This window comes from Anopheles nili, chromosome 2 (genome assembly GCF_943737925.1).
Source record: "Anopheles nili chromosome 2, idAnoNiliSN_F5_01, whole genome shotgun sequence".
Taxonomy (NCBI): domain Eukaryota; kingdom Metazoa; phylum Arthropoda; class Insecta; order Diptera; family Culicidae; genus Anopheles; species Anopheles nili.
In genome coordinates, this window is record NC_071291.1 from 19,820,021 (window position 1) to 19,847,086 (window position 27,066).

Genomic DNA, 27,066 nt, shown 5'->3' on the forward strand with positions numbered 1-27,066 from the left:
TTTAATGAGCGTTCCTTAATTTATGGATTAGGAAAACCGATTGTTCGACGGGTTGATCGTGCCGCCTCAGAACGTCGCCGGTTGGTGTTTTGGTGGTTTTGGTGGTTGCGTATCGCGGACGGGTATTTCCGGCGCCAGGGGAAGGTGAGTGCATTCTCGGATGTGTGCCGGGGCCGCGTTTCCGCGCCGAAATCGCCCCAAAACGCGCCACCGCCCGGTTGCGGTGGATGGCGTGCAGCCATAAAAATTGTGAAAAGCTCATTAAAACAAAAGCTCACCGTGCCGTGCGGTGTAGCGGCGTGTGTGTGTGTGTGCGTGTGTGCGTGTGTGCGTACGTGCCTGTGCGTGTGTGTATCTACCCGGCGGAAGAAGGGTGGTCTACAACCGAACCCGCGTGGCGGGAATCGAAAGGAAAAAAATCGGAAAAATCCCCAACCATCCCTAGTCGGTCCGCTTCGTAGACCGGTGGGAAAGAATAAGAAGAAGAAGAAGAAGACGGTGGAGAAGGGAAAAAGAAACTATCGCGAGCTGCGTGTGCGCCAAAAACACGAACAAACGCGCAATGAAAATGCCGACGATCCGGTGGAGCGATCGAGTGGAGCCATTTCAACTGCTTCATCTAGCTCTGGTGCTGGTGTTGGCCAGCCTCACCGTACATCCGTGTAAGTATGCACCCCACAGCCTCTCACAAATCATCCAAACTTCCGCTTTCATCGTGAAAGGGCCGCCCGTTTTGTGGCCCGATTCGGTGCATACGCGATGCATAATGCACGCGGTTCCATTCACCGCTGGGTGGAGGGTTTTCCCGCAGGCCACCCGGGCGGTATTTTCCCTTCAACCGAGATGCACGAGATACGAACTGTGTGTGTGTGTGTGTGGCTGGAATGTTTCCCCCTTTTGCGTCAGCGAACGATGACTTGGCACTGGCACCGGGCACCGGTGGCGTCTCGCATGATTCACAACCCTTTCGAGCACCTGAAAGTGGGCTTTCCCGACGATCGAACGTCGTTCGCGGGTTTCGCAGCCACGGAACCATTTAGCACCTGCACGCTCGTTGGGGCCACATGACGGGAGGGGATGGGGAGGGGCGCATTCCACACCGGGGGAGGATGACGGGAAAGTCTAATCTAATCATATGTTTGACATACCGTTTAGCACGAGCGCGTGCTTTTCGGAGAAATATCAAAGCGAACCAGACCAGCACCAGTCCTTTTGAAGCCGCAGTGCGAGCTCTAATTTAATTGCCACCCTGTGCACCGTCGAGAGACAAAAGGCATCGGAACCTCGGAATGAAAATGTGGCTCATTTCGCAACACTTTCGAGCTCGAGTTGCTCTCAAAAAGAAGGAACATCCGCGAATGACGAGCGTGCTCGTGTGCTGCATTCCACGTGACGACGAGGTGTCTTTAAAATGCTCATACTTTCCCGTTTGCATGAGTTTCGGCACGACCACGGCACAATCAATTTCCAGCCACGTTATCGTTCCCGGGTGTCTTTCAATCAATTAAAACCCACCCAAGCGATGATGCCTGATTCTGACGGCACTAGACCGAACCGAAACGGCCGCCCGGCCTCGAATGGCGTATGTAAATGGGAGCGCATTTGATGGCGCGATTCGTCGCGCGTGAGAACAAACCCCCGGTCCAGACGGGCTGAAATCATCCGTAGAGTTGCCGTTCGATTTGTTGCTTCGTTGCCTTGCATTTGCGAATTGCTGTTTTTGTTTTGTGCTAAAGCCTTTTTGCTTTTTGCCACCAACGTTCCGTTCTACGCCTCCGCACAGTCACACAGGAGGTCGTCCAAGGCGATCGACAATCGCGCTAGACTGAATGCGCCGCCACAGAGGTGGAACGAAATCTCACCCCCCTCTGCCCGTCACACACACACACGTAAACACACGCAAACGATCGAGACGGAAAGAATTCATTCCCACGCACCGAAAATGCGCCCCACGGGAATGTCATCCTTGCGCGACAACGCTATCGATCGATGCGAAATGGTGACTCGCGATAAACCGCAAATACGAAGGCCGGATGAAGCCGGTCGAAGAGAAAAGCACAAACGAAACGAGTCAAAAAGCACCCCTTCTGCTTGGGGCATTCTTTTGGGAAGGGGTTGGGTTGGCAATGGGTTCAGGGGGATGTTGCAAAAGAAACACGCGCAATAATAATGCATTTTCGCGCTGGGACACAAACGCGCGCAGACGACAATGCGAACCCGACGTCGAGCTTATCTGACCGAGCCCGTCTCAGCCGCAAGGACCCACGCGGAGGCTGTTTGGTGCGACAAACCCACGCCTTTGGTGCCGATCCTGCCGATCTGCGACCGAGCTCATTTATCACACGCCACCGAGCGCGCGACAACGCCTCGCTAATGCCCTGCCGGTGGAGATCCTTGCCGAAAGAGGCTGATCGCGGTCCAGGCGAAACGTGTAGGTGTTGTTTGGTGGGGGCATCTGGGCATCTGGGGAAGGATGGTGGGCTACGATGGGTTGGATGCGCGTAGGTGTCAAAACTTCAACTGACTGCCAGCTCGTTATTTCGCGAACACCGGCTTCGAATGCGAAGCAGAGGGATTAAGAACTCCGACGAACGGAAAGTCGCTGGAGAAGGAGCAACCAACGAAAAAAAAAAAAAAAAGAACCCACCCTTGACTACAATGCGCAGTTCAGTTGCGGTTTCGTTGTTTTGCGCTTCGTACACCCGGTTTGAATCGCGCCATCATTACGGATCGACATTGCCTCTGGTTTACTCCGCGATCGCGACCGATCGTTCGCTTATTTTTTTTTTTGTCGACTCGCGCTGACGATCGCCGGTGTATCATTTCACGGTGCCACGGTGGGTGCAACGACGCGGAACCATTATTAGAAATGAATTCACCTAGGGGTGAGAGGGGGGGGGGGGAATGGGAGTGAAAGGTGAGGGGAGGGGGGTGATACACCCACCAAAACAATCGCGGGTTCCGAAACATTCCTGCCGCGATCGACGCAACCCTTTTTTCTTGGGGTTTTTCTTTCAAACAGTCGTATCAGCCACCCTGCTAATGACCACAGGAAAACCTCCTGGGGGTGCACACACACGATCACGATCACATGATCACGAGCAAAGGCAACATAAGTGCAGATAATTTCGGGCTTCCCGTTGTTGCGTCCCGACGTCCCCATTGTTTCCTTCGTCATCAGCCCGTGCTCAGGTGACAATTACGCGCGGCAAAAAGTGACACATCACACACAATGAAAGAAACAACAACCGCGATCGGCTAGTGATCGTGTGTTTGCGTGTTTTGTCGCTGTTTAGCTACCCCCCCCCCCCCCCACGGTTGCTCTTCAGCTACTGGCCACAAAAAAATTCCGACGGCCATCTTCAATCGACGGAGGCCATCGCTGAATTGTGTATTCGTTCATGCTGTTTTTGCCGCTGCTTCTCTGGGCCGCTTTTTTTTTCGTTGTTGTTGTCTTGTTTTGATTTTTACGACCCCAAACGGCGCACTAGACAAACCGACAAACTGGCCCCCGGTGGCGGCTTAGCTAAAAGAACAGGCGGGCGATCGGCGGGTGGTTTGTGGCGGTTTTTTTTTTCTCCCCCATTTCGGGGGTGAGTTGGGAGTTGGTTCCTTTCTTACCGCGCCGGCTCGTTTCTTTACTAGTTTTGCCCCCTCACAGAGAAAGAGAAAGAGAGAGAGAGAGAGAGAGAGCACTAGCGGGCCGCGTTCCGGCGGGGCAAAGCTTTTAGGGAAGCGTATTACTGTTATTAAATATCATTACGATTAATTTCGCTTATTATTTCATTCTTCACCTCCGGACGAAAAAGCGCGGATTACATCCGATCCGCAGCGATCGAGGCAACGGGGGAGGGTAAAAAGAAGAAGGGGAGGCTGGGGAGGGGGGGGATTCCGATTCGTTTTGGCCACCGGCAGGGCCTCCCGTTTGCCAAGCAGCACCATAATGACGCGCGTTGGTCGGAAAAGCCGCACTTTCGAGGGTGATCTTCTCCCTTTTTCCACCCCATGGGTCGAGCGAAAGCTCAGTGCCCCCCTTTTTTTGCTGGCGAATAAAAAACCAATTCAACGCTAATGGGGTTAGCCAACACCACCCAACCACCCTATCCCCAATGTCTGGGTGGTGCGCTTATGCGTTTACTCGTGGTGTAATGCTCACACAGCCCAATCTGGTCCGGCTAATGTCGCTCCGACACTTGCCTCCTGTGGGGTGAGATGGGGTGGCATTTTCCGCTCCACCCAACGTCCTTATGGCTGGGATTTTGGGACAAAAGGTTTGGTTTTTATTTCGCTTTTGCTGCTGCTCGCTCTCTCTCTCTCTCTCTCTCTCTCTCTCTCACACAACCCCTAAATAACGATAATTTGCCATCCTTCCCCGGGCGGTAACCGAATTAGGCACACTTGGAACGGCGGCCCGGTGGATAATTCGGGTGCGACTTAATGATACCGATACCCGAAGTCCACTGATGCATCATCATCATCATCATCATCACCGGGGACGACGACGATGAGCGCTGTCGTCATCGACAGCGCGACTTGAGCGCATTAGTCGCGGTCTTCCCGCGGCAGAGATTGATTGAACGCGGGCGCCCAAATCTCGCCCTGGCCTGGGAAAACGGAACGAGGGATTAGCTGTGGCGAGTGTGGTGAGAGGGATGAAATCTCGCTCCCACGGACCACCCCCGGGTGCGCTCATAAATTGAGGGCGCGCTTCCAAGCGTGGGTCCATAACCGATTAAAAAATAGACCCCTGTGTGGAATGCGCCAGTCTTACGGCCCTTTTTGGAAGAACCGAGCCTCACGGTTCGATACGATTCACGGTCCGATCCGGTCGATCTCGAGCTTCCTTTTTTCTCTTCGTCCGGTCCGTTCTCAAAGTCTTTCGCTTCCAAAGAACGCGTTCGTTCGTCACCAATGCCAGCCAGAAGCGCGACTTCGATCGGACTCGATCACTCGATTTCGATGACGGTTTTCCACCCGCATGTGCCGACTCACCTACCACAGCTGCCACAGGGCCAAGGGCCAAGGGCCGCCGACCATCTGCTTATCAGAAGCCGACAAATGAAAGCCGAAACCCGACGCGCGACTCGGTCCGCGTGTGGTCCGGCCTTTTTGGAGAAACACGGTGAGATTCACCTTACCCTTGGGTGCGCCAGATGCCACCCAGTCAGCGCACGGGTTTGGGTCGGGAAAACCTACAACCCTACGACCTGTTCGGACGCGTACCGATTCACCAACTGACGAAGGGCGGAGGCAATTAAAATGTCATCGGAACATGAAACCCATCGCCGCCGTCGCCGCCGTCGCCGCCGCCGCCGCAAGGAAGCAAAAGGACGCGCGTGTGCCGCGTGCTCAATCTGTCGCCGTGAAAGTGATCCTTCCGCAGGAGCGCATCGGACATCAGGCGCATTAATTAAGTCTCGATGGCACATGCTATCCTGCGAGTTGGCTTCGGGTAATGCGATCAGTTTTCCCGATCCCGGAACCACGGCAAACAGTTGCTGATAATTGCCGGGCCTCTGAAATTGCGGGCTTAATCGGGGCTACGATCGGATCGAAATCCCCAAAAAAAACGGTCCGTGTGGCATCGTAAATCAATCGGGAGCCTCCGGATGTGGGCTTGAATGCGGGAAATAACCCCACCCGCGTACGAATATGCATACGGTGCGCGAAAGCACACTTACGCAGGAACCCAAGCTACGGTACGATGGTTTCCGGTGGTTGCGCGAAAAAATCCAATCGGAAATGGAAAATTACAACCCCTGGAGCTGGAGTGAGGTTCGTTTCCTTAGGCATCGCTTTGTGCGCGTGTTGCTTCTGCCGAGATGAGGCGCATTTTACGCCATTAACGCCACCCCTGGCGGTGATGGATGAAGCGTAGTTAAGCCGATCCCGGTTTTGAGTGGCCATTCTGAGCTGGGCAACATATCACCTGTCGTGCGAGTGGGTCGTTGCAAATTGCTGCAATACCGAGCTCAACCCAACTGTGGACCATCTCTCGAGGGTACTCTCCTGCGAGGCTGCCTTACCGGGAGGTCAGATTTATTATTCATGATCGCTAAATGGCGTGATGTTTCGCCGCCTGGGAGCGTCGACAAATCGATTAGAAATAATTAACGGCCAATTTCCTGCGGTCTGGCATTAGGTGACCCTTTGCCGATGGGTCGTAAGGGCATCGAGGGCTAGCCCTGATTCGTCCGATCGCGGTTACAAAGGCACACCAACTGACCGAACCCAATTCGATCATTGACCACGTGTGGATCCTTTGCGTGAAGGAAAGACCACTTCATTGCTTGTGCCGCGAAACCGATGGGCGAAACATTAGTTCCGTTTAGCTGCACCAAGTGCCATTGTGTTTGGGGTCGTTCCTAGCAGTTCGAAAGCGAATAAAAGGCCCTTTGGCATCATCCCTTCGCTGGGCTAAACGGGCGAAACGATACGAACGCACAGGTGCACCGTTCACATGTGCATGCGCTTGGAAATGGAACGGCTGCAAAGTGGAAATTGCAGCAAGAAAATTAAAGTGTGAGAAGGCTAATTATGAGCCTCACGGGAGGATGTGTTCGCTAGCGCGGTGAACGCAAACGACGACGACGACGAGGTGCAATTTAAAAAAAAAGTGTCGTCTCAGACAGAACTGACGTGTCATGCGAGTGTGGTGTGTTCGAACAAAACGCTGCCCAATTTGTACGCTCGTGTGTACCGGAAATGAGGCTCGTTTTGCCCGTACAGCTCCACCGGGTCGGGAAAGTTCGCTTCCTGTGCGAGCCACCATTGCTGTCACATACACGCCTTTCGCTAATTATCAATTGACCTTTTCCCCCGGTTCGGGTTCGGGTGTCCGGTTCTCAGGGCTCGCAGGAGCAGCAGAATGTATGTGCGTGTGTCCCTTCGAGCATGTGGTCCACTTTCGCGGGCATCGCGAGAAACATCGAAATTTGATTTCCCGTAATCAATTCCCCGGACTTCTTATCTGCGATCTGGTCGGGTCCGTTTGGGCTTCCCCCGAGGGCGTCTTTTTTTTTCTTCTTCTCCCAAGCGAGAGCGCCATTCGAGCAGGAATATTAACGACCGAGAACGTGTCGTGTCGTTCATCTCACTGTCCATGCTTGACCGGGCCATTGGCCCTCGATGCCCGGGCAGGACGGCAATTAATAACATTCCAATTTCGCCGGGACCACGGGTGGAATTCGAAGCACCGGACCGCGGTGGAGACACGCGAAAAAGTCGCCCAAAGCGGAAAACGGATCCGTGCGGGTCCACTGAACAGCTGCAGCTGCGGGAACGGGTTTTCGAAAAAAGGGTTTCGCTCGAAAACCAGCACTCGAACGGTCCCCCTGTGCCACAGGTGCCCGAAGCGACGCGTTTTACCCTTGCACCGTGTGCGCCGTCGTGACCGTCTTGGCCAACATAGGGATGATGGCGTCTTGGTTGGTGTTGGGTGGTGGAAAAACTGGATCGCGATCGCGTGAGCCCAAGCCCGCCACGATGGAGCTCGATCGTACACGCGAAACTGTCGCCAAGTAGGCAGCGGGAAGCAAAATCGAAGGCCTAAAGGAGAGCGTCCTGTTTAGACGGAAAGACTTCTGAAAACCACCTGAAGTGGAGCACCAACGGAATTGGCCGCGTGCGGAATTCTGCGAATCGAAAACCGACACCCATCGCGACCCGGTTTGGGGAGCCAGGAAGCCTCCGAAACTAGCGAAAGGGATCGATGGGGTTAAAAACAAAAAGCATCCGGCGAGAGAGAGAGAGAGAGAGAGAGACAACACAAACCATCATCTAGCCAACGGAGGAGCTCAACAAAAAAAAACGGACGAGTCCGAAAAAAGCCTCGCGCGGGATGAGTATGAGTATAAAAATTTCGGAACCATAATTACTGTTATTAAAGCAAAGTAGTAAAGGATACACGCGGGGTGCTCGATGTTGCCAGCCACCATCTCGCTCTTCCTTCTCGCTCACTCGCTCCGCTCAAAAGCCCAACACCCCGACCGGTTGCTGGAGCCTAATTATCATAATAATATTCACTCGATCTTTTCTTCTTGCTCGCGTCGGGGCTCATGTCGAATTTTATGCTCTCGCCATCCTTCCCTGCCGGATGCTGCGCGAGCCCCCCCTTCCCGGCCGGGTCGGCAGCCTATTCATTTTGCCCCTTCTCTGCAGCCTTCTTTCACCTGCGGAACCTCCACCGGGGTCGCTTCCTTTGCGTTTTGTGAGGCGGCAGGCGCAAGAGATGCGAGAAAGATTGCGAACCCGCGTATGCCCCGCGTTGCTTCCGTTTCGACCGGCGACCGGCTATCAGATGGGGTCGATTTTATTTTTATTCCACCCCTTTTTGCTCTCCCTTGTGTGCTTTGAGCCGTTCCGTTCTCGTGATACACCACGCGGTGCAGGCTCGTTAGCCTCAACCTGGTCCAGATGGACGATCGCCGCGAAGGCACACGCAGGCAAACGGTCCGAACTGCAGCCAGCTTCCTTTCCTGAGTGAGGAGCCCTTTTTTCTTCTTCTTCTTTTTTGTCTCATTTTCATCCCAAAGACCTGCGTGGTTTAAATGCTTGCCTGCTGCCCTTCGAAGTGGTGGCGCTGGCCGCAAGCGATGCTCGCCCCCGGAATCGGCACTTCGCGTGCATGCCAATCACGATGCAACTGCGCTCGACTGCATTGGCTGCTGCTGCTGTTGCTGCTGCTGTTGCTGCTGCTGCGTCATCGTAGTCCTCCAGCGAGAGTGCCAATTGGTGTGGCTGTCGCGCCTGGTGTCGTTTATTTATGCCGTTCGACCCGTTCGAGCCCGCGGAGGCTATAATTTCGATGCTCGATCGCGCGCCGATCGCGGGAGCGCTTGATTTACGCACGCCATCCCTTTAGCGCTGGCTGCAAGTAGTTCTTATCGTTCACCTGCCGCGTGTACACGCTCGCAGCACGTTCGATTCACGGTGAAAGCAACCGAACTAGCGACACCCCGTCATCAGCTAGCTCGAGCAAACGATCGTACACGGCACAACGAGCCAGAAAAGGCATTCCCAACTCCGCCCGAAAAGGGTGGGCACTACTGGCCGGATCTCTCATCAATCTCACCACCGGGCGGGAGGTAATCGGACCAGAAATCTAATGGCCAGCAGATGCAATCGGACATGTTTACCTACTTCGCATTATTGCTTTTATGATCGCTTGATTGAGCTCGTAAAAATCGTACCCGATCTGACCCTGGGCGCCGGGATTCATCCAGATCGAGCGAATAATGTGGAGTAGCGAGAAGGCAAAGAGGACGCAACACACACACACAAAGCACACAAACATTTACCCAAACACACACACACACTCTGGAATCGAGCGATCGCATGAAGATCAGCTCCATTCCGTTTCGCCCCAAAAGAAAAACGAACGATCGCGTGGTTTGCTGCTGCTGCCGGCCGCTAGAGGGAGCCACTGGGCGCGGTGAGATCGTTTTACGACCTGCGTCTGCCGGGGCCAGAAATTAATCTCAACGTGATGCAGGGGGGTGTTTTGGAAGGGGGGGATGGGGGGGAGAGTAGTGGGGTGAAGTTATGACTTCCTTCCTGGAGCAGAGCCTCAAGGCGTTGTTGGGACGCTGAGTTTTCGGCTCCATAGCATGGAACGTCATCGGCTTGCTTGGATTGATGTGGTTTTTGCCGCTGATCGAATCGTCGGCCATTGCGGATGGTGTGTGTGTGTGTTGCTGGGGTCCATCTCACCGCACCAGAAACAACAACAAAAACCGCACGCGTCGAAGGAAGCTATAAATCGCTTTCTGGTCGCTGGGAAAGCCGCAATTCGCCCCGATCTCACCCCGATCATGCGTATCGTGCCCCTCGCTGGCTTCCGTGATGAGGGTTTTCCCTCGGAAAGGAGATTTATATTTGGTACCATTTTGTTTTCGTACGTTTTTGCGCTTGCTTTTGCCACACCAGCTCGAGGGGAAAATTGCGTCCCGTATCCCGGAACGTCCGGTCCCGGGGCGTCCAAAGTCTAATCGCATTTCGCAGGCCATTCCGTTCAACGCGAGCGCGCTAATTTATGGCTAAAATCCGCTTCCAGCACCGGTGACCGGTGCGAATGGCCGAACAACCGGATCTAGGCCAACGAGACCCGATCGGTGGCTGACGGGTGGCCATCAATTACGCTCTCCTTTCAGGCTGCATCAACACCGCCTGTGGGAACGAACCCTTCAGGGCGATGATGCGACCTCGTTGGGCAGGTCCCGGTTCCAGGTTCCCTGGGCGCTTTCTGTACACCGATTTACATGGTCTAGGTGGAATCGCGTACCCATCGGTCGCGGGTTGCCCATAAACGGGACTGCCTCCGGGCGCTCAATCGCTCGTTCGACCTAATGAGCCTGCGACCATCGTTGCAGTGGGCTTTGGTGCGCGAGCTAATGACAGTTGCGCAAGCCCAGCATGCTCGACACAGGAAACCAGAGCCTACCGGAGGCCATTTTCGCTGACCGGCTGAGCCAAGCTTTCTTCCAGTCTGTCGACGAGCGCGATAGAGAGGTACCTTTAAGATGAAGACATCTGCCCGCAGATGACTCCCTGGGGATGCGTCCGGATGGTGGAACACTTTGCATACGATTACTGTCGATCAACGGGCTGGAGTGTATGTGTGTGTGTGTGAGAGCGAGTTGTCTTACAATGTCCCGAAGCTCACTCGATCGAGCGTTAGATCATCTCCGCGATCTTTCAGGCGCCCTGTGGCGTTGGAAGGTTTGGCCGTTGATTCACGACCTGCAGTTTTTCGCCAACATCGCACCCAACAACCGGCTTGACACGGCTTGGACTTCGTTTTGGGGGGGGAAGGTCTAGTATCTCGCATTTTCTCTCGCTTATTCCACCCCACAAAGCAGTAGGGAGTGGCCCGAGTTCACACGGAGAGGGTGGCCCGGAATTTATGACATTTCCGAATCTCCAAAACGTCAAAACATACAGCCCCAAATCGAGCGTTCACCTTTTCCGGGGAAGGAGACTCAACGGGAACAAACGAAATCGGGCCGAAAAAAGACAAAGGTAAACACAATAAAAAGTGGTGGAATTTTTTCCCATTACGCGGCCCAGGCCTGGGAGAGATAAAGCGCCGCATTCGCCCACGTAACCGGGGCCACGAATTGCGCGGCCGAATTCCGGTTACGGAACCGCCGACAAGTCGACGTCAGCCAGGCAGCACCGTAACCGGTCCGGGGCTTCAACCTTGGGCAAACATTGCAATCGGGCGAAAGAAGCGACAAGAAGCGGCACGAAAAAAAGCTCAATAATGCCCGACCCCGGGGGCGTCATCTTCGAAAAAGGACACATATTTGGGGTGGCTCACTGGTCGGCTCGTGTTACAACCGGAGCAAATCAAGTTTAAATGAACCCTTCATGATTTTAATATTCGAACGCGCGATGTGGCAAGGGACGAGGAATTTCGGAAAGCAAATCTCCAACCCCATATTCCACGGCACGGGACTCGGCTTCCGATCAAATATGACATCGGATACTTGCAGCGGTCCATTCTTTGGCTCCTGTGGGCTTTTTTTTTCAGTTGTTTTACCCCAACCAACTCCGTTTAAAAAGGACCCAATGCCGTCCGTAGGGTTGTGCTTTCCCAAAGGACGATATTGTCCTTGCCAGAAGGAAGAGGAGACCGATTTTCGGGAGCAAATTTTCGAGCGCAAACATTCTTGTGGTCGATTTTCTCCAGCCCTTCGGTCGAACGAACTGAAACCCTAGAACCCTCGGTTTGGGTGTCTCTTTCGCTCAGCCTGCAGGTTGGCAATAAATCTAAACCTCCCCATGCTGCACCAGCTTCCGGTCGGTTGAGGTTTTGTGTGTGCTTTTGTCTCATAAAACTGTCCGCACTTCTTTGGCTTCATGGCCCTCATCTCCGGGCCATCTCTCGGAGCTCGGAGCTTCCCCAGAATGACATCCGTTGAGCCCATTTCATTATGAGTTGGGCCAACTTCCTCCCGGCAGAATGTGGAAGATCGAGAACCCAGTAAAACCGACCGTCCAGCCCCATTCTTGCTGTACCTCAAACCGGCGCCTTCACCAAGGGATGGAGGCTGTAAAATTAAAATCCTTCCGTTCCGCAGCCCATTCGGCCGTTGTCGTTAAATTGATTGAAAGATTGATTACAAATCCGGTACCGGCTTCCCTTCAGAAGGGTTGGGCCCGTCACCAGCGCCCACGTGACTCGCGCATTGAAAGTCCAAGCTTGAGAAAAAGCTCCTACGCGCTGCTAACCATCGAGTGGTCCTTGAGAAGCGAACAAAAACCGTCCAACGTCGGCTGTCGAGTGCCAAATAACACCACCATCGTCTCGGTGGCGTCAGCGCGCGAGAAAGGATTGCGTATTTAAGACTTTGTGCTGCTTTTTTTCACGTTGGCTCGATTGAAGGCGTAAGCGTTCTTTTTTTCTTCACGACTTCGAGTTTTCGCGCGGAGTGACACTCGGGTTTTTTGGCTCGCCAATTCGGTCGACACTTGACGCTTTGCAAGCGCTCTCGAGAACGCTCAACGTACGCCCAGGACCAGATCCGCCTCGCCGTTTGGTTTCATCATTTACCCAACATCTCCTAATAACAACAAAAAAAGCTACCCCTAAACCCAGGGCTCAAAGCAACGATGCCACCCTCAGTTTCCCAGTAACCGGAGCATGCGAACGGAGATGCTGCGGAAAACGCGTTTGGTCCACGAGAATCTCCCGAGGACGATACCGGACGCTGGGCTACGATGTGAGGCTGGGAAATTCAATCCCAAAACTGGCCCGAAGTAACCCAACACCATGCCGGTGGGGTCGAAAAACGCTCAGCCCAACTCAGCCGATGCTGCAACCCGTTCTAGCGTGTGCAACTGTCACCAGGGCATTGCGCAGGGATTCTGCAGGGCCCTTTTTGCAAGCAGACGCTCTGCAACACGAGCCACTGGCTGAGCCATTGGAACCAACGTGAAGTGAACACAAAACGAACACCATGTTCAGGCGCTGTTGCAAAAGATAGTTTTATGTTTCCTGCGAAAGCGCTCCCGGTCCGGCTCCCGGAAAGGCCAGTTCGCGAAGGGCTCGCAAAGGGTTCGCGATCATTAATGCGTTAAGTCGCTCACTCGCGGTACACCTGACTCGGTACAACCTCGGCCAGATCGGATAGGGAATAGGGGAAGGCCATAAACCCGAGAGATCTGGCCCGCGGTTTCGCGCTAGTCGTTAATCTTGTGCACTCGCTGTGCTTCCGGGGGCATAAAAATTAAGGCCCACCATCCGACCGAGAGGCCCGATCTTCGACACCCGGCTGTAAAAATGTGCCATTATCGGGTTCGGGAACCTGTTTCGCGGGAGCCATGCCGTGAAAACCACGCGCCCTCGAGCCACCACGGGTGAAAGCCACCCGTGAGGAGAATGGGATGATAAATAAAGGCGCTCCCATCACCGACCGCGGGCCCTTCTTCCACGCCACTGGGAAAGGGAGAGCGAGAGAGAAAAAAAATACGCTCGCGCAAAGACGCGATAGGGGAAGCAACATAAAAAAAAACCACATAAAGTAAACCAGAGCCACCGGTTCGCGAGCGAGCGGATAAAATAAAAACGCCTCATCGTGCCGGCAGCCTAAAGGTGGACCCAAACATGCGCCATATCTGATTCACATGCCATAAAACGCCATTCTCGCTTGGACCCGCGTGAAGGTGCCCCATACAAGGCGCTGGGAGCCACCGCGAGAGGAGACCACGCGAGCAATTACACTATTTGTAGGGTTGATGCGAATATGCTTAGAATTTTTAGCATCGAAAAGCGGCTCTCGACCTGTGGACCCAGTGGATGGCCAGTGTTTCGTTCCTTTTCCGAGCCACCTCGGCGCCCTTCACTGCGCCCGAAGAAAGTCGTCGCAACTGGTGAAGGCTTCCTCGATGGAGTGGGCCGCAGTTACGAGCGCGAACGAGCAACAAAACCACGGGAGGAAACAAAAAAAAACTAGAGCGCCCACGATCCAGCCCGGGCCGTGGCTCGCGAGCAAAAACGATAAATAAACATGTACTTCCCACCCAGCCACCCACTCGCGGGCGGCTGGGAGAGACATTCCGACGAACCAGACGAACCGGGTTGCGACCATTTGAATGCCGAAGTTCCGCGAGGCACGGGTGGAAATGTAACATATTAACAGCGACAGCATTCAGGCATAGTTTCCACCGTCGGCGGCCAGGCAAAAAAGAAAGCATTTGTGGGTGGTGAAGGTGGTGGGCCCCCCGTTTGGGGTTATGGTTCGCTGCGCAAAGCAAACCCCCCAACAGCACACACACAGCGACACAGGGCTCTCGGTGGCCACTGCACGCCCAATCTTGCTCAAGAACGGCCTCTAAGGAGGGTGCCTTGTTTCGAAGGCTCTCGGGCCGAAACGGAGGACGATTGTTTTTCGATCGCTTTGCTCGAGCTTTTCTCCAACCCACCCCCTTTCGATCCCCCCCTCGACGCCCTTCGACGAAGGGAATGCTGCCCGTGCTGCTCGAGCGGAAACCGCGCAGCGTCTGACCGAGCGACCTAACCGTCGTTGCCAAATGTGCCCTCGAAAAAGGCTCGGCCATATTGGTCACGCCGTGTTGCGGGAAGAATGGTGTTGCGGGGAGTGGGGTAAGGGAGAGAGGAGGGGAGAGAGGACCTGCGGGCGCACACGGAAATACATACGCTTACCATTTAATTCTATTAATGTCTATCGAAGCATATAATTAAAAAATATTCCGATTCCTCTTTCTTCGCCGGCCATTTTCAACGCATCGATCGATCGACCGATCGACCGATCGGCCCAAAGAGGGGGTAGGGGTGTCTGGTAGGGGTGCGGAAGAGGGGAGTCAGCTCGCGGGGGGGGGGGGGGAGGGGAAAGAAGGAATCGAGCACAAAAGGCGCACGAACACGCACGCACACGATCGCAAAGCGGGAATCGATCGATTCCGTAGATCGAGATCGCGCGATCGCACGGGAAACGATCGCTAAGCTCTAAACGGTGTTATTCCCTTCCTTCCTTTCTTTCCCTTGTTTCCACCACCCCTCCTTTAAACCCCTCCAAAGTGCGGATTAAGCGTCGTGCGTCGTGTGACTCGCGTGTGAGTCGCTGAACTCCCCGGGGCATGATAAAGTTGCTTTCGATTCGACCACCGATGTCTTCATTCCCCCTACGAAGCCGAAAACAATGCAGGTCCTCCGAGGTAGTTGGATGTTTTTTTTTTTGTTTGACCTTGTCGCGAACTCCCCCACCCCCACGGCCTCGGTCCATCCGGCAGTTCGATCGAGCTTAGGTGAAGCTTTTGGAGCGTCCGAAAAGGGCGCACCCGCGAAACGATCGCAGCCTAACTAGCCGGTCCAGGTGAGCTTTCAGCGTGCAAGCGCCACAAATCATCTCGCGGCGCGTAAGTGGCCTTCTCTTCGGTGCCGGTGTTCTGTTCGTTGATGATGATGATGATGATGATGATGATGAGCCTGGACCAAACCAGCCGGCCAGCCGGAACGCTCGAAATTATGTGGTTCGGGCGCTGGAACCGGTCCGGAGGCACGGATTCGTAATTATTTCGTAAGAAAAACTAGCACGAAACCCAACCGAAACCGATCGGAGCCGGCAGCAACAGCAGCAACAGCAGCAGCAGCTGGTAAAAGGTTTCAATCGATCCTGCGGATCCGTGGAATGTGTGGATATGGATTTCCTCCCAACGGTGGGTTTAATTGTTCCATCGCCCAGCTCCATTAGGCTTCGGTGGGCTAATGAACGGCTCGATGGGGTCCGGATATTGGCTTTGGTTAGCCGTTGCTGCAACTGGCATGCGCTGGAAGCCTGGAAAGCCCAAAATGGGCACGAATTCCGTGCTGCCGGAACCGGGTCCGGAACACGGCAACCGAGGATTGTCACGGGCTTGTACGTTGTGCAAATGCTCGACCCGGTTCGGAGTCCGATTGGAGCGATTTTCTAGATTCCCGTGCACGGTCGTGGCACCGTAAAAATAAAACCCGTCCACGATTAGATCTCTCCCTAGCCCGGGTTGCGCTTTCGCCCATTTTATATAAGGCAGCAGCGCGAAGACAGGATGGAAGAAAATCCAACATTCGAACGAGATCGCCGCCGTGCCGGACCGGCTTTCGGGCCAGCTCGAGTCCCTCGGCGGGACGAGTGGCTCGACACTTTCGACTGGCGTGATTGATGATTCTAATCTGCTCACTTAAATCTAACATCAAATTAAAATTAATCGTATCACAATAAACATTTATTCGTCGAACGCGAGCGAACCCTCGAGGGGGTTGCTTTTTTTTTCTCTTGGTGCGCTCCTCCTTTAAGGGTGAGTGTTTATCGTTTCGTTCGCGGCTCGCGAACAAGTTCTCGCAGGCTTTGGGGTTTCGAGGATTTTCGGCTTACCGTCGAGCTACATGACAATTGGATTTTCCGCTGCCGCAAAATGACGACAACGCGCCCACCTCGCGACTCGGCAAAGGAATGGCGAATGGACGAAAAAATGGCCAAACATGTTCCCGTGCCCATTTTTGGGATGGTGGAGGCTTATTTTTTCTTGTTACTGCCCCAATCTCCACTTCGTTGTCCCAATCCTGCGGATCAATTGTTCGCGCTCGAACTCGAGGTGTACTGTAAGCTCCTGATCATGCTCCACGAGGGCTCGATCGCTTGAGTGGGATTTGGCAGCGTGTCCATCATTTCCCTCTCAACTTCTCACACATCCTACACACACACACACACACTTGAACACATCCCACCCCAAAGGTGGGCTTGAAAAAAAAACGGGCACCCAAAAATGCCTAAAGACGCGTACTATGCGTAGTGGATCTCTCTTGGTTGCATTAGATTCGCTCGGAAATTAGATGATCTACCGAATTTGGTGCGCATTGCGGCCGCCCGGGAAAGAGTAATTTCCCGAGCGACGACCTGCGCTGCGGCCCCGGAGTTTCAGATTATTTTCCTTCCACCCAGTCCAGCCCGAGGCGTCCAATTAACGGCGCCGCTTCTGGGTGGATGATTCGATTTTGATCTGCCTGTATGGGGCGGGCAGCATTTCACCACCGACGGATAGTGATCGTCGGGCCGGAAAAGCGACCAAACAGCCCCCCCGGGTAGGGTGGAGAAGTTTATTGCGTCCGTTCAACTCGGGAACTCGCGTCGTAAATCGCACCGAACAAGGAAAGAATTCATTAGATGAATTCCTCTTCCTATGGGTCGGTTGATCGCCAACGACAAAAACGGAACCACGCGCGCGCTCGCGAGAACGATCGCTGAGTCGATCTCTAAGTAGGCTGTACGATGCGTGGTTTGCTTTGATTGCTTGATTAGGAGCGGTTTCAAAGTCGAAACCGATTCCTCCCGAGTGTAATGGCATTTCCACACTCAGCATAAAAATTAACAGCGAAGCACAACAACAAAAAAAAACAAGAGACCTCGCAAGGAACCGACGACACACGATCATGAGACACGGGCATTTGCGTCGGTTCCACCGCAATTCATTCATCGTGGGGTTTGGCCGGGAAATTCGAGCGGTGAGCCGAAACGAACGAAGAAACAATCGTTCGTTCGCTTACACAACGCGCTTTACCAAATCACGTGGAAAATGGCACTTGCTTGCGAGCGCAGTTTTATTCACCCGTCAGCCGGTGGCAAAGTAAAAAACAAAAACTCCCCAAAAACGCAACCCCTACTGACGGGTTTGCATTTTGCACTGTATTAGTACATTTGAAGGGGTGTCTGAAGGCCGAATAAAAAAAAACCCCTCCTCAACAACGGCACCAAATGAACGTCTTTTTCGCGCGTTTAAAAAGACGCAAAAACGCGTTCCCTCTCCAGCAAGCTGTGGGTCTCGAAAATGGGCCAACCTGGCCAGGAAATGCTTTCGAAGGCATAATCGTTGGCATCGAAATCAAGCGGCGTAATCCTTTTTTGTTCCGTTTTTTTTGCTACAAGCTCGTGCCCACCTAAAAGAGGTCTCAATCGAATTTTGGGCGGGCTGTCCTTCCTGAGGGCGAAATCCGATGAGCTATCGATAAAAATTACTCGATCAAACCAAACCACCTCTGGCGCCGGGAGTTCACTGAACGAGAGTCAAACTGAACGAAAAAATGCCTTCAAATGCCACCCCAGCAGAAAGGGAACGCCATGCCAGGAAGCGAGGTCTCAACTTTAACCTCAATCGCGTCGAGGGCCGCCATAAACCGCGGTGCGGCTCATTAACGATGGCATGCGGTGCTAACTTCCGGTCGATCGAACCACCGGCAAAAGCAGCATCTGATCTTTTTCGAGCCGGCTTGGGTGGGCAGCGGAATATTTCCTCGAGCAACCTGCCAGGCTTAGGGTAATTGGCAGAACGAAACGATAATGTCTCGCAGGTTGCGAAATGAGGTCTTTCGATCGATCGTGTTTCTTTTTTGGGTTTAGTTTTCGGCACCTTCTCTCAAAGTCCAACCTCCCGAGACCCCTTAATTACAGGGACCTCGCCGAAGTCCTTCTCAAATTCACTTTCGATGCCACCAACCAAAGACACATGCTCCGGCGATCGTTCCGCTCAGCTCATTATAATCGAGCTCTCGGTTTCGGTCAGATCCGCCAAAGAACCCGGCCGACTTTTTGGGGTCCCAATCGATCTAATTACGGGTTGGCGCGTCGTCGGCACTCGTTCCGTTGGTCCCTGTGTGGTCAGCTTTACGAGCTTTCCTGCCTTTGCGCCCCACAAAGGCATCTCGTTCCCGGTGCGCTAATTGCGATCGTTGCGGGGTCCCTTTTTCGACTCCGTGGCCTCGAACCCTTCAAAGGGTAGCCATCGTCGTTCAGGGTGCAGGTACGTCGGTGTCTCTACCGTGTCATAAAACTCCCCAGACCTGGAATGATGGTGGTGGTGCGTCGAAAATTGAGATATTATTCTAGCATTTAGACAACATTACTCGGGCAAGCTGCCCTAAGTGGTCCCATGCCCTGGTCGTTATTGCCCTTCGACCTCGGCCAAAGCGAGAAAGAGAGAGACACACAAGCGGGAACTTCCGGCATAATACCGAATGATGTTATTAAACCTAACGCACACACATACACCTTCAAATTCTCAGCCACACACATCCAAACATCGAGGAGAGGATGGTCTTCGCTTTCTAATCCGGCACGGTCCGCATTTTCGGGCTTCCTTTCTCGCTTGTTTGCTTCATCGAGTGTTTGCGGTTCCCGGCGGGCAGATCCTCGGGAATGCACCGGAAGGGCACGCTAATGCGTTGTGAAATCGCTTTTCCCTACCTGGCGAATGTCTTCGAGCCGGCGAGTGGGATGACTTGCGGATGATCGCGCGATCCAAACCGATCCGGGGTCCAGCAGAGTGGCCACGCGGTGAGAAAGATCACCTTTCCCAGCCCGGGCAAAAGGGCCTATCCATGCACTTCCTTCTTGTCGTATCCTTCGCCAGCTTGCCTTAGATCTTCGCCTCGGTCGAGGTCAGCTCCGGAGAAGGTGGTTTTTGTTCTGGAAGCGGCTTTATACTTCTCGCTTCTCTGTTCGCCAGTTCCATGAATGGAAAGGCCTCTCGAGAAAAGAGGCCTTCAAGATGGAACTGGATGAAGCAAAACCGGACGGAGGGCTTAAGCGAGACCCGTGAACGGAAGGACAAACAGCGCAAAGCAAGGTGAATGGGCATCGGATAGGAAAATGAGCCGCAAGAGTACGGCTGTGAGGAGAAGAAAAAATGCAAAAATGCATCACTTGCGGCTTGGGATGCAGCCGCACGGTAAAATAAACAAAATCCACACACACACACACACACACACACACACACAGTGATCAAGCTGTGGCTTCTCGAGGGGCCGTAGAAATGCACCCCAATGCTGCTCGAACGATCGCGTTCACCTGGAGCTAAAGCCAACCCAGGTGGCAACCAGAGCAGAACGTTAGCCTCCTTCGGAACTCGATTTTCGATCCGATTGAACGCTTTCCTCCCCGATGGAAAATCCACCTAACGGATCGCTAGCCTTATTTCCGACGTCTTCCTGTCCCCCCCCCCCCTCCCCCCCCTTCTGCAGCCCCACTGCCCTGATCTACCACGACAATCGCACCTGCGGCCGTTATGAGAGCGATCTTTTAAAAACCACTTCCACTAACGCCGGCTCCCGTTCGCAGCCGTCGGTGGGTCGTTTTCGGGAAATTTATGATTTATTGTCACCCGCAGGGCCCCGTGGGGTCTGGTTCCCGTAAGAAGCCAACGTTCCGAGGTTCCAGTTCCAGTTCCCCAACCCCAACGGAGCGATACATTTAAAGCGCAGCATTTATTTGTACATTGCGCTCAATGTGCCCCAACCGGGGATGGATGTAATCGCACCGTTCCGGCGACACCGTCGTTCGCACGAACCGTGGCCATGGCTTTCCACTGCACTTGATGGATGGGGAATAATCCCGACCATGGGGTTTAGATTGGCAAGCTTAAATGAGAGCCACCAGTGTCCCACTGGCGCGGGAAAAATCAGCTGAAGCGAATGTCCCTCTTTCCACACCAACAGGGCCAACTTGCTGATGATGTTCTCCGGCTGCTGCTGCTGCTGCTTGTGATGTATTTATTTGCTACTTTGTCCGGGAGGGGATAGTTCTCCGGGGTGTCGTTGTTTTTTCTTTTCCTTCTTGTCCCTCTCTTTTACTCCTTCGCTCATTTCAGCCCTTGGCCCGCGCGGTTCGGCGGCACATTCCATTCGAGCTCTTCCCTTGGTACAGCGATTTCCCGAGCTTTTCGCGGACACCGGCTGCCCTCGGGGATCGTCTCTCATTTTTTTTTTCGTTGTTGTTTTGTTTGTTTGAGTTGCTTTCATTTGCACCCAAGATGAGTCCGGGCTTCCGTATGGAAGTGGGCTTTTCCCAGCCAGCAACAAACGCCATCACCGAATAAAACCAACACGAATCGTCGTCGTCGTCGTCGGTGGCGAGGGAAATGATCATAAAAAGCACACACTCACACGCACACACTTTCAGTGCTATTTTTTTCTTCTTCTCCTTCTTCCGTGGCCCAGCTCGAGAAGTATGCGCCACCCTAAGTACGGCAAAAGATGTTAACGAGAAAACAAAGACAATCCCGGGCGGCATTTAGCACCGAGCGATCCACTTTTCACCGGCTTCCAGCTTCCCTTCGGGTTGGTCCGGAAAAATCTCATATTCCTTCGGTGAAACCCGCTCCCGCTCGCAAACCGACTCCCAGTGCGAGCGCCCGCGGTGGCAAGGGAAATAAAAACAACAGCTGAGTGATTGGTTAATTTTCTCATTTGTCTTCCCGAGGTCTGGGGGGGTTGCTTTTTTTTCGTTCGTTCGTTCGTTCGTTCATTCTTTCCCGGCCCCGTGGATATGCTTTCGGGACCTTATTCCATTAGGGCTTTATTTTATGCTTTTTCTTCCCCTTTGGGGGCTTTCGGCAGCCGGGACAGGCCAGCCGGTCACGATCACTCTGGGGCCGGACAGCCGGGCCCAAAACCGTTGATCATTTTCCACTCGATCGGCGATCGTCGCGCCGAGACCGATCGGTAGACCACCAACCAAGTGAAACAATTTGTTCACAAAGGCTCATAACCCGGGTGGGGGAGAAGAAAGGAGGAAGAAGGAAGAGGGTGGAAGGAAGCGGACCGCGGCATCTTACAAACGGATCCTCCCCTGGGCTTCATCGAGCCACGTGAGCTTGTGGTTTTTTTCGAGACGTTACGCGATCGCGGGTTTTGCGATTGATTGATTTCGTTTCCATTTTTCCCGGGGCTCTCATTGCGCTGCAGGTGGGAAGAAGCGATAATTAGCCCACCACCTGCCAGCCTCGCAGTTCCTCCCACTACCACCGACATCCGGCCCTTACCTACGAGGGCACAATTTACAAACAAAAGCGCACGCGTTCGCGATATTGAATTTCAAATTGAACGCCATCGTCATCGCCGGGAACTGGACGGTGGAAAGCTTCCACTGCTCTTTCAATTTCGGGAGAAAATGCGCCCCCTTAAAGACCCGGCCGTGGCTTTGGGCGCACTCTTGAGGTGGCAGATAGGCGCCATTATTTGCGGGATTATTTTCGCCAAACCATAAAATAACAACAGCACCAATCCAAAAAGTCAAAACGGCCCACCTCGCAGCCTCACGGGGTGGCTAATTGGGGCCGCTATTAGACGTGGATGGGGCCTTTCGTGGGTTCGTTTTTTTTTCCGTCTCCACCCTCTTGTTTGTTTCCCTCGACTCGCGGTTAGCGTTCCAATCACGGCCACCACAATTCCCGCTGTACTAAATGCGCCCTTTTTTACCGTGGTTGGGACCCCGAAATCCGAACCGTCGAATTATTCGTGGCACGCGGCCCCCGGCGGGTCAGACGCTTGCGTCGCCCATTAGGTGATGTGTTTTTTCCTTCGTTTTTCTCCTCCGAGGCACCGTTAGGCCGACTTCCGTCGATCGAGAAAAAAGCCCGCCAAGAGTCAAGAGCCACGGATGCCAAAGATGGATGGATTCCGGGCCCGGTATATCCACCATTTTGGTCAATCAAATCGGTGGCGCGTCTAGTGGAGTGAGCGAGAGAGCGAGAGAGAGCGTGTGGTTTTGGGTTTCGGAACTTTTCCAGATCGCGCCCAGATGCCCTTCGGTCCATTGGCCCATTCCCACCGGTCGGATATCACCGGAAATTAATTCAGTTCCCACCACCGAACGGTCTAATGATGGGAGCGCGCGTCAATCCGCGAATTTTGCACCATAAAACATGCCAATGCGTAACGGACTTCCGGAAAGCGGAGCGTTCTCTGGCGTTCTCTGGCGTGACGTTCATCCTACGCGAGACCTTTACACGCGTGCGCGACACTTCACATCCACCGTGGCACGTCGATTGACAAGCGCTAATTTATCGGACTTTCAGGAGACCACCGGCCGTGCCTTTCCAGAGCCCTTACACCGCCAGGCGGTCCTTTTTTTCTTCGCTTTATCGCTCGCCTCGATCGAGCGATCCCAAACAGAGCGCATGTACGCTCCACGCGGTATGTCGCGCGCGCGCATTCGTCCACGCCTCAGCAGCTTATCGCGCGACACCAATCGTACGCAAGGGCACACAGAGCGTTCTTCCGACCGACATTTCCCAGAAACTCAACCATCCGAGGTGCAGGCGTAATCTCAGCTCGCTTTACGCTTGGTGCCGGCGTGGCTCGACATGCGCCTACGCAACGCATTCCAGCTCGATCGCAAGCGTGCACCATTCCCTTTCGGAGGTCCGCATCCTATCCCGGCCATATTGGGTGATGCAGCTTGAGCTTTCTTTGCTTGCTTGCTTGCTTCCATGCCCGTTCGTGGGTCTTTTTCCGCGGCTTGTTTGTGAAGACGATCGAGCCGAACGTCGAGTGTGCGCCTACGCAAAAGCCATCACCACGTGACATGGCGCGAAGGTGTGTACATGGTGAACAGAACGCTGGTGGAACCCCGTTTGAAACCCCAGGCCCGGTCGATGGCCCTGGTCGTCTCACTCGGGGTGAGTTATTGTTTCGCCAAGTTGCCGCTTTGGAAAGGGCTGGGGCAATAATTGGCGAGGCGAACGCATTAGTCATCGATCGATCGAACGCCACGGCTAGATCTTGGCTAGACACGTGAAAGCGCACACGCGCGGCCACGTCTAGGTTGGTTGGTTGATTGAGCCCTTGATGGGGTCGTACGATCGATTGGAGGCCACCAACCATCCACCTTAGCTTGGTACGCCGAAAACTCACCGCAACGAATGCATAATGACGAAAGTTCGCCAGCGACTGCAGCGTTCATTCTCACGATCGCGGGCAAAAGCTCGTGGCAAGATGTGAAAGAAGTTTAAGAAGAAAAAATAAAGCGCTCATAAATAGTTCATCTCCGACCGATCATCTCCTGTGTCTGATGATGGCAACTGGCCGTCGTGCGGCATCAACTCCCTCAGTTAATAAACGTTTTTCACTCGCCAACCGAGTCGAGGAATCTAATTAATCCACCCGTGGGGGCTGACGCAAAAACTCCCAACACCCCACCCACCCAACCACGGAAAAGCTGGGCGCACTTTCCCGGTTGCGCTGCATCTGAGCTGATTTAATTAACCCCCTCCCATGTGGGCTGTGGGCGATCGCGAACGCATTCGAATCGCGAATCTGGCCAACCCACACTTTAAGCGAGCGCACCGATCCCGTTATGGTACCGTTAATAGGGTGGTTGTTTTTCGCGGACTTCAGCGTCCATCCTTCTCTCTGAGTTCTCGCTAATGGAAGGGTTTTCCTGCACCGACAAGCCTCTGCGAACCATCTGCATACGGCTTGAGACACAGGCAAGTGCGCCACAAGTGCGGCTTTCCATTTCGAAAGGGGTTCACTTCTAATTGCCGTCATCGTCATCGCCAAGACCGTGAAATTGCCCAGCCGAGAGAAGGGCTCAGCTTAGTCTGGCGCGTTAGCTCACGGCGCTTTTCGTCACGATCCGCTTGCCAGCTTCCGGTAAGCCACGGCTCAGCTCGTCTTATAACGAGCTCGCTTGCTGGCTCGGAAGCCGTTCCAAGTCAACGCACACGTTTGCTAATTGCCCACACGCTCTCTTTTCTCTGGACGATCTTCCCACAGGTGACGCATCCTGCTACTTCCCGTTCGAGTTCCAGGGTGGTTACATCACACAAAACACGGTCACACCAGAAGGAGCCGTCCGGTACAGTCGCATCAACATCACCGAGAATGCGATCCCACTGTGGGGCATGTGCCACCGAAGGCGTGACAATAACGTGATCCTTATGACGGGCTCGGAAGAAGCGAGCTGCTTCCGGTGCTTTCATCTGAAGCTTGTCTCGAAGAACGTACTGCGGGTGTTGGCTGCCGATCAGGACTATCTCTCGAAATGCCACACGAACGAGGAGAAAGCGCTCGCTTCCTGTCTCACCGAGGATGACCTTCTGAACGAGGCGAAAAACACCGAGATCATCCTTTACAGTAAGTTGCGTTGCTCGTTTGCGAGCTCGTTTAAGGGTCGAGAAATCACACGATTTAATGCCCTTTGTTTGTTCCCTTGCTAATTCCACAGAATTCCACGAATGGGATGGAGCTGAAGTTCGACAGGAGTACTGCCCCATCCACGGTCGGTACCGGATGACGTACAGCGTGGACAGCAGCGATGCTCCGGATGGTGTCACTGAATGCGATTCCGTCGAGTCAGAGGTCGACAATTGTCCGTCAGGGTCGGCACTTAATTTGCGCTTTCGAAACTGCGCCTTCCCAAATCGCGAGGTTACGTTCGAGTGTCTCGGACATTGGCGAGGTTTTGGAAACCAGAACTATCTGGCACTGCTTGGGACTGGTGAAGAATCACGGCTTGGACCGAAGTACCGATGTGCGACTTACACGGAAAACCCGAAAACGGGTGAGATCGACATCGCATTTAGCCGTGATTCAACGTGCCGTGCGATCGAACGACAGCTTGTTCGTCATCCGAACTCACGCTACACCAACGGCAATGGCATCGGTGGTGGCGAATACCATCATGAGGTGTTGAGTCTCCGTCCAATCCCGCTCGAATTTGGACCGGTCACGCAGTACTGCAGGTAAGTGCACTAGACATCTTTCGTGGCGTGAACTCAGACTAACCGCTTTCGTGATCTTGACCCACAGTTTTCCCAGCTGGCTGATAGGACGATGGGAGCACGTGATCGTGAACCAAAACCAGCTCATCTACAAGGACCACAACACCTTCAAGACGTACACGATGAAGTGCGTCAAGAACTACACCAACCACGACTCGAACAAGTACATCGTTTACAGCCAAACGCAATGGTAAGTAGCAGCCAGCAGCAGCCCTGTTAGAGCTTTCTCCCGGCGCTTGTGAAATTAAATTAATTACCCAAAAGCACCGTGCCGGAGTGCGTCAAACCCATTCGCCCTCTTTAAGAAATGAGGTTCCGCTTAACATTGTTGCACGCAAGCTCGCGAGTGAAAGTCCGCGATCGCGATCTCGCTTTTCGGTCGATCGTATATTAATGCGATCTATGTCAGCTCCAAATACTAACCCAATGCCACCGATCTCCGTTCTCCACAGTGGTGAAGAGATGTACCAATGCCTGAAGGTGGAACGCCGTGACACGAACGTGTTCGAGTTCCAAATCAGCACGCGCCAGTCAGCTAACTACACTGCGACGATCTGCAACGACTTCTACTTCAACGACGATCGGTGGCTGACACAGGGCCGACTCGACAACTCCGACACTGTATCACCCTGTCCGATCATCGGCGAGTTTTCCGGCATTATCCCAGACGACGAGGGACTTTGTGCAAAGCTGTCCTCAGAGTGCGACTCGCAAGACATCATGCACTACCAGATCTCGGCCTGCGATTACATGAACGAGGTGTATGAAGGTGAGTTCAAGGTCATGGGCTTAGCTGAAGACAGATCCCTAACGTGTGTTGTTCTCTTCGCACCAACAGAACGCGAATATCGCTGCCTCGGTCAGTGGACACATCGGAACATCGTGTATACGTACACCCAGCGGCGAGATGTTGGCACGTACGAGTGCTTCGTCGGTACGATGCTATCCGATCGGCAGATCTTCATCAAGGAAGCCGGTGAACACTGTCAGCGAGACGTCAATCCGAACCGGTTCGGCATGGAGCTGAACAAGGTCGCTCACTGTACACCTCCGGAGGTGTTCAAATCACCCGGTCGACCCACGCACAAGTACTCCGAGGTGCCACTTCCGACCCAGCGGCCGTCGGCGACGAATTCTGGTTCCGGTTCCAGCGGTCACGCAGGTGTTCCGGCATCCGGCAACGGCGTCGACGGCAATCATCTCCACCAAAGTTCCTCACCGTCCGGCCCGGTACCGAACCCAACACCAGTTCCACCGATCGGAGGTATCACGACCAGCCGGAACAGCGAAAGTGGCCACACCGGAAGTGGCACCGGTAGTGGCACCAGCGGAAGTGGCCACCCGCCGTACAAGACTAATTCCAAACACGAACCGGCCTCGGTCAAACCGGGCACCGCCGGCTCAGCAGCCGCGCATGTACAGTCGCACTATACCTATTTATTGTTAGCAACGTTTATCTGTGTTATTCTAGGTCGTAAGCACTACTAGCTGTTAAGCAAAAGAAAACAA

General features: G+C 53.8%; 1 protein-coding gene across 1 annotated transcript; it reads left to right on the forward strand.

Moving 5' to 3' along the window:
- On the forward strand, nt 1–27,045 carry LOC128731471 (uncharacterized). Its single transcript, XM_053824597.1, has 6 exons — nt 1–662; nt 24,551–24,910; nt 25,002–25,518; nt 25,586–25,747; nt 26,010–26,326; nt 26,396–27,045. Exons 1-6 carry the CDS (start codon nt 563–565, stop codon nt 27,043–27,045), a joined length of 2,106 nt encoding a protein of 701 aa, XP_053680572.1. The 5' UTR covers nt 1–562.
- The last annotated feature ends 21 nt before the right edge of the window (nt 27,046–27,066 follow it).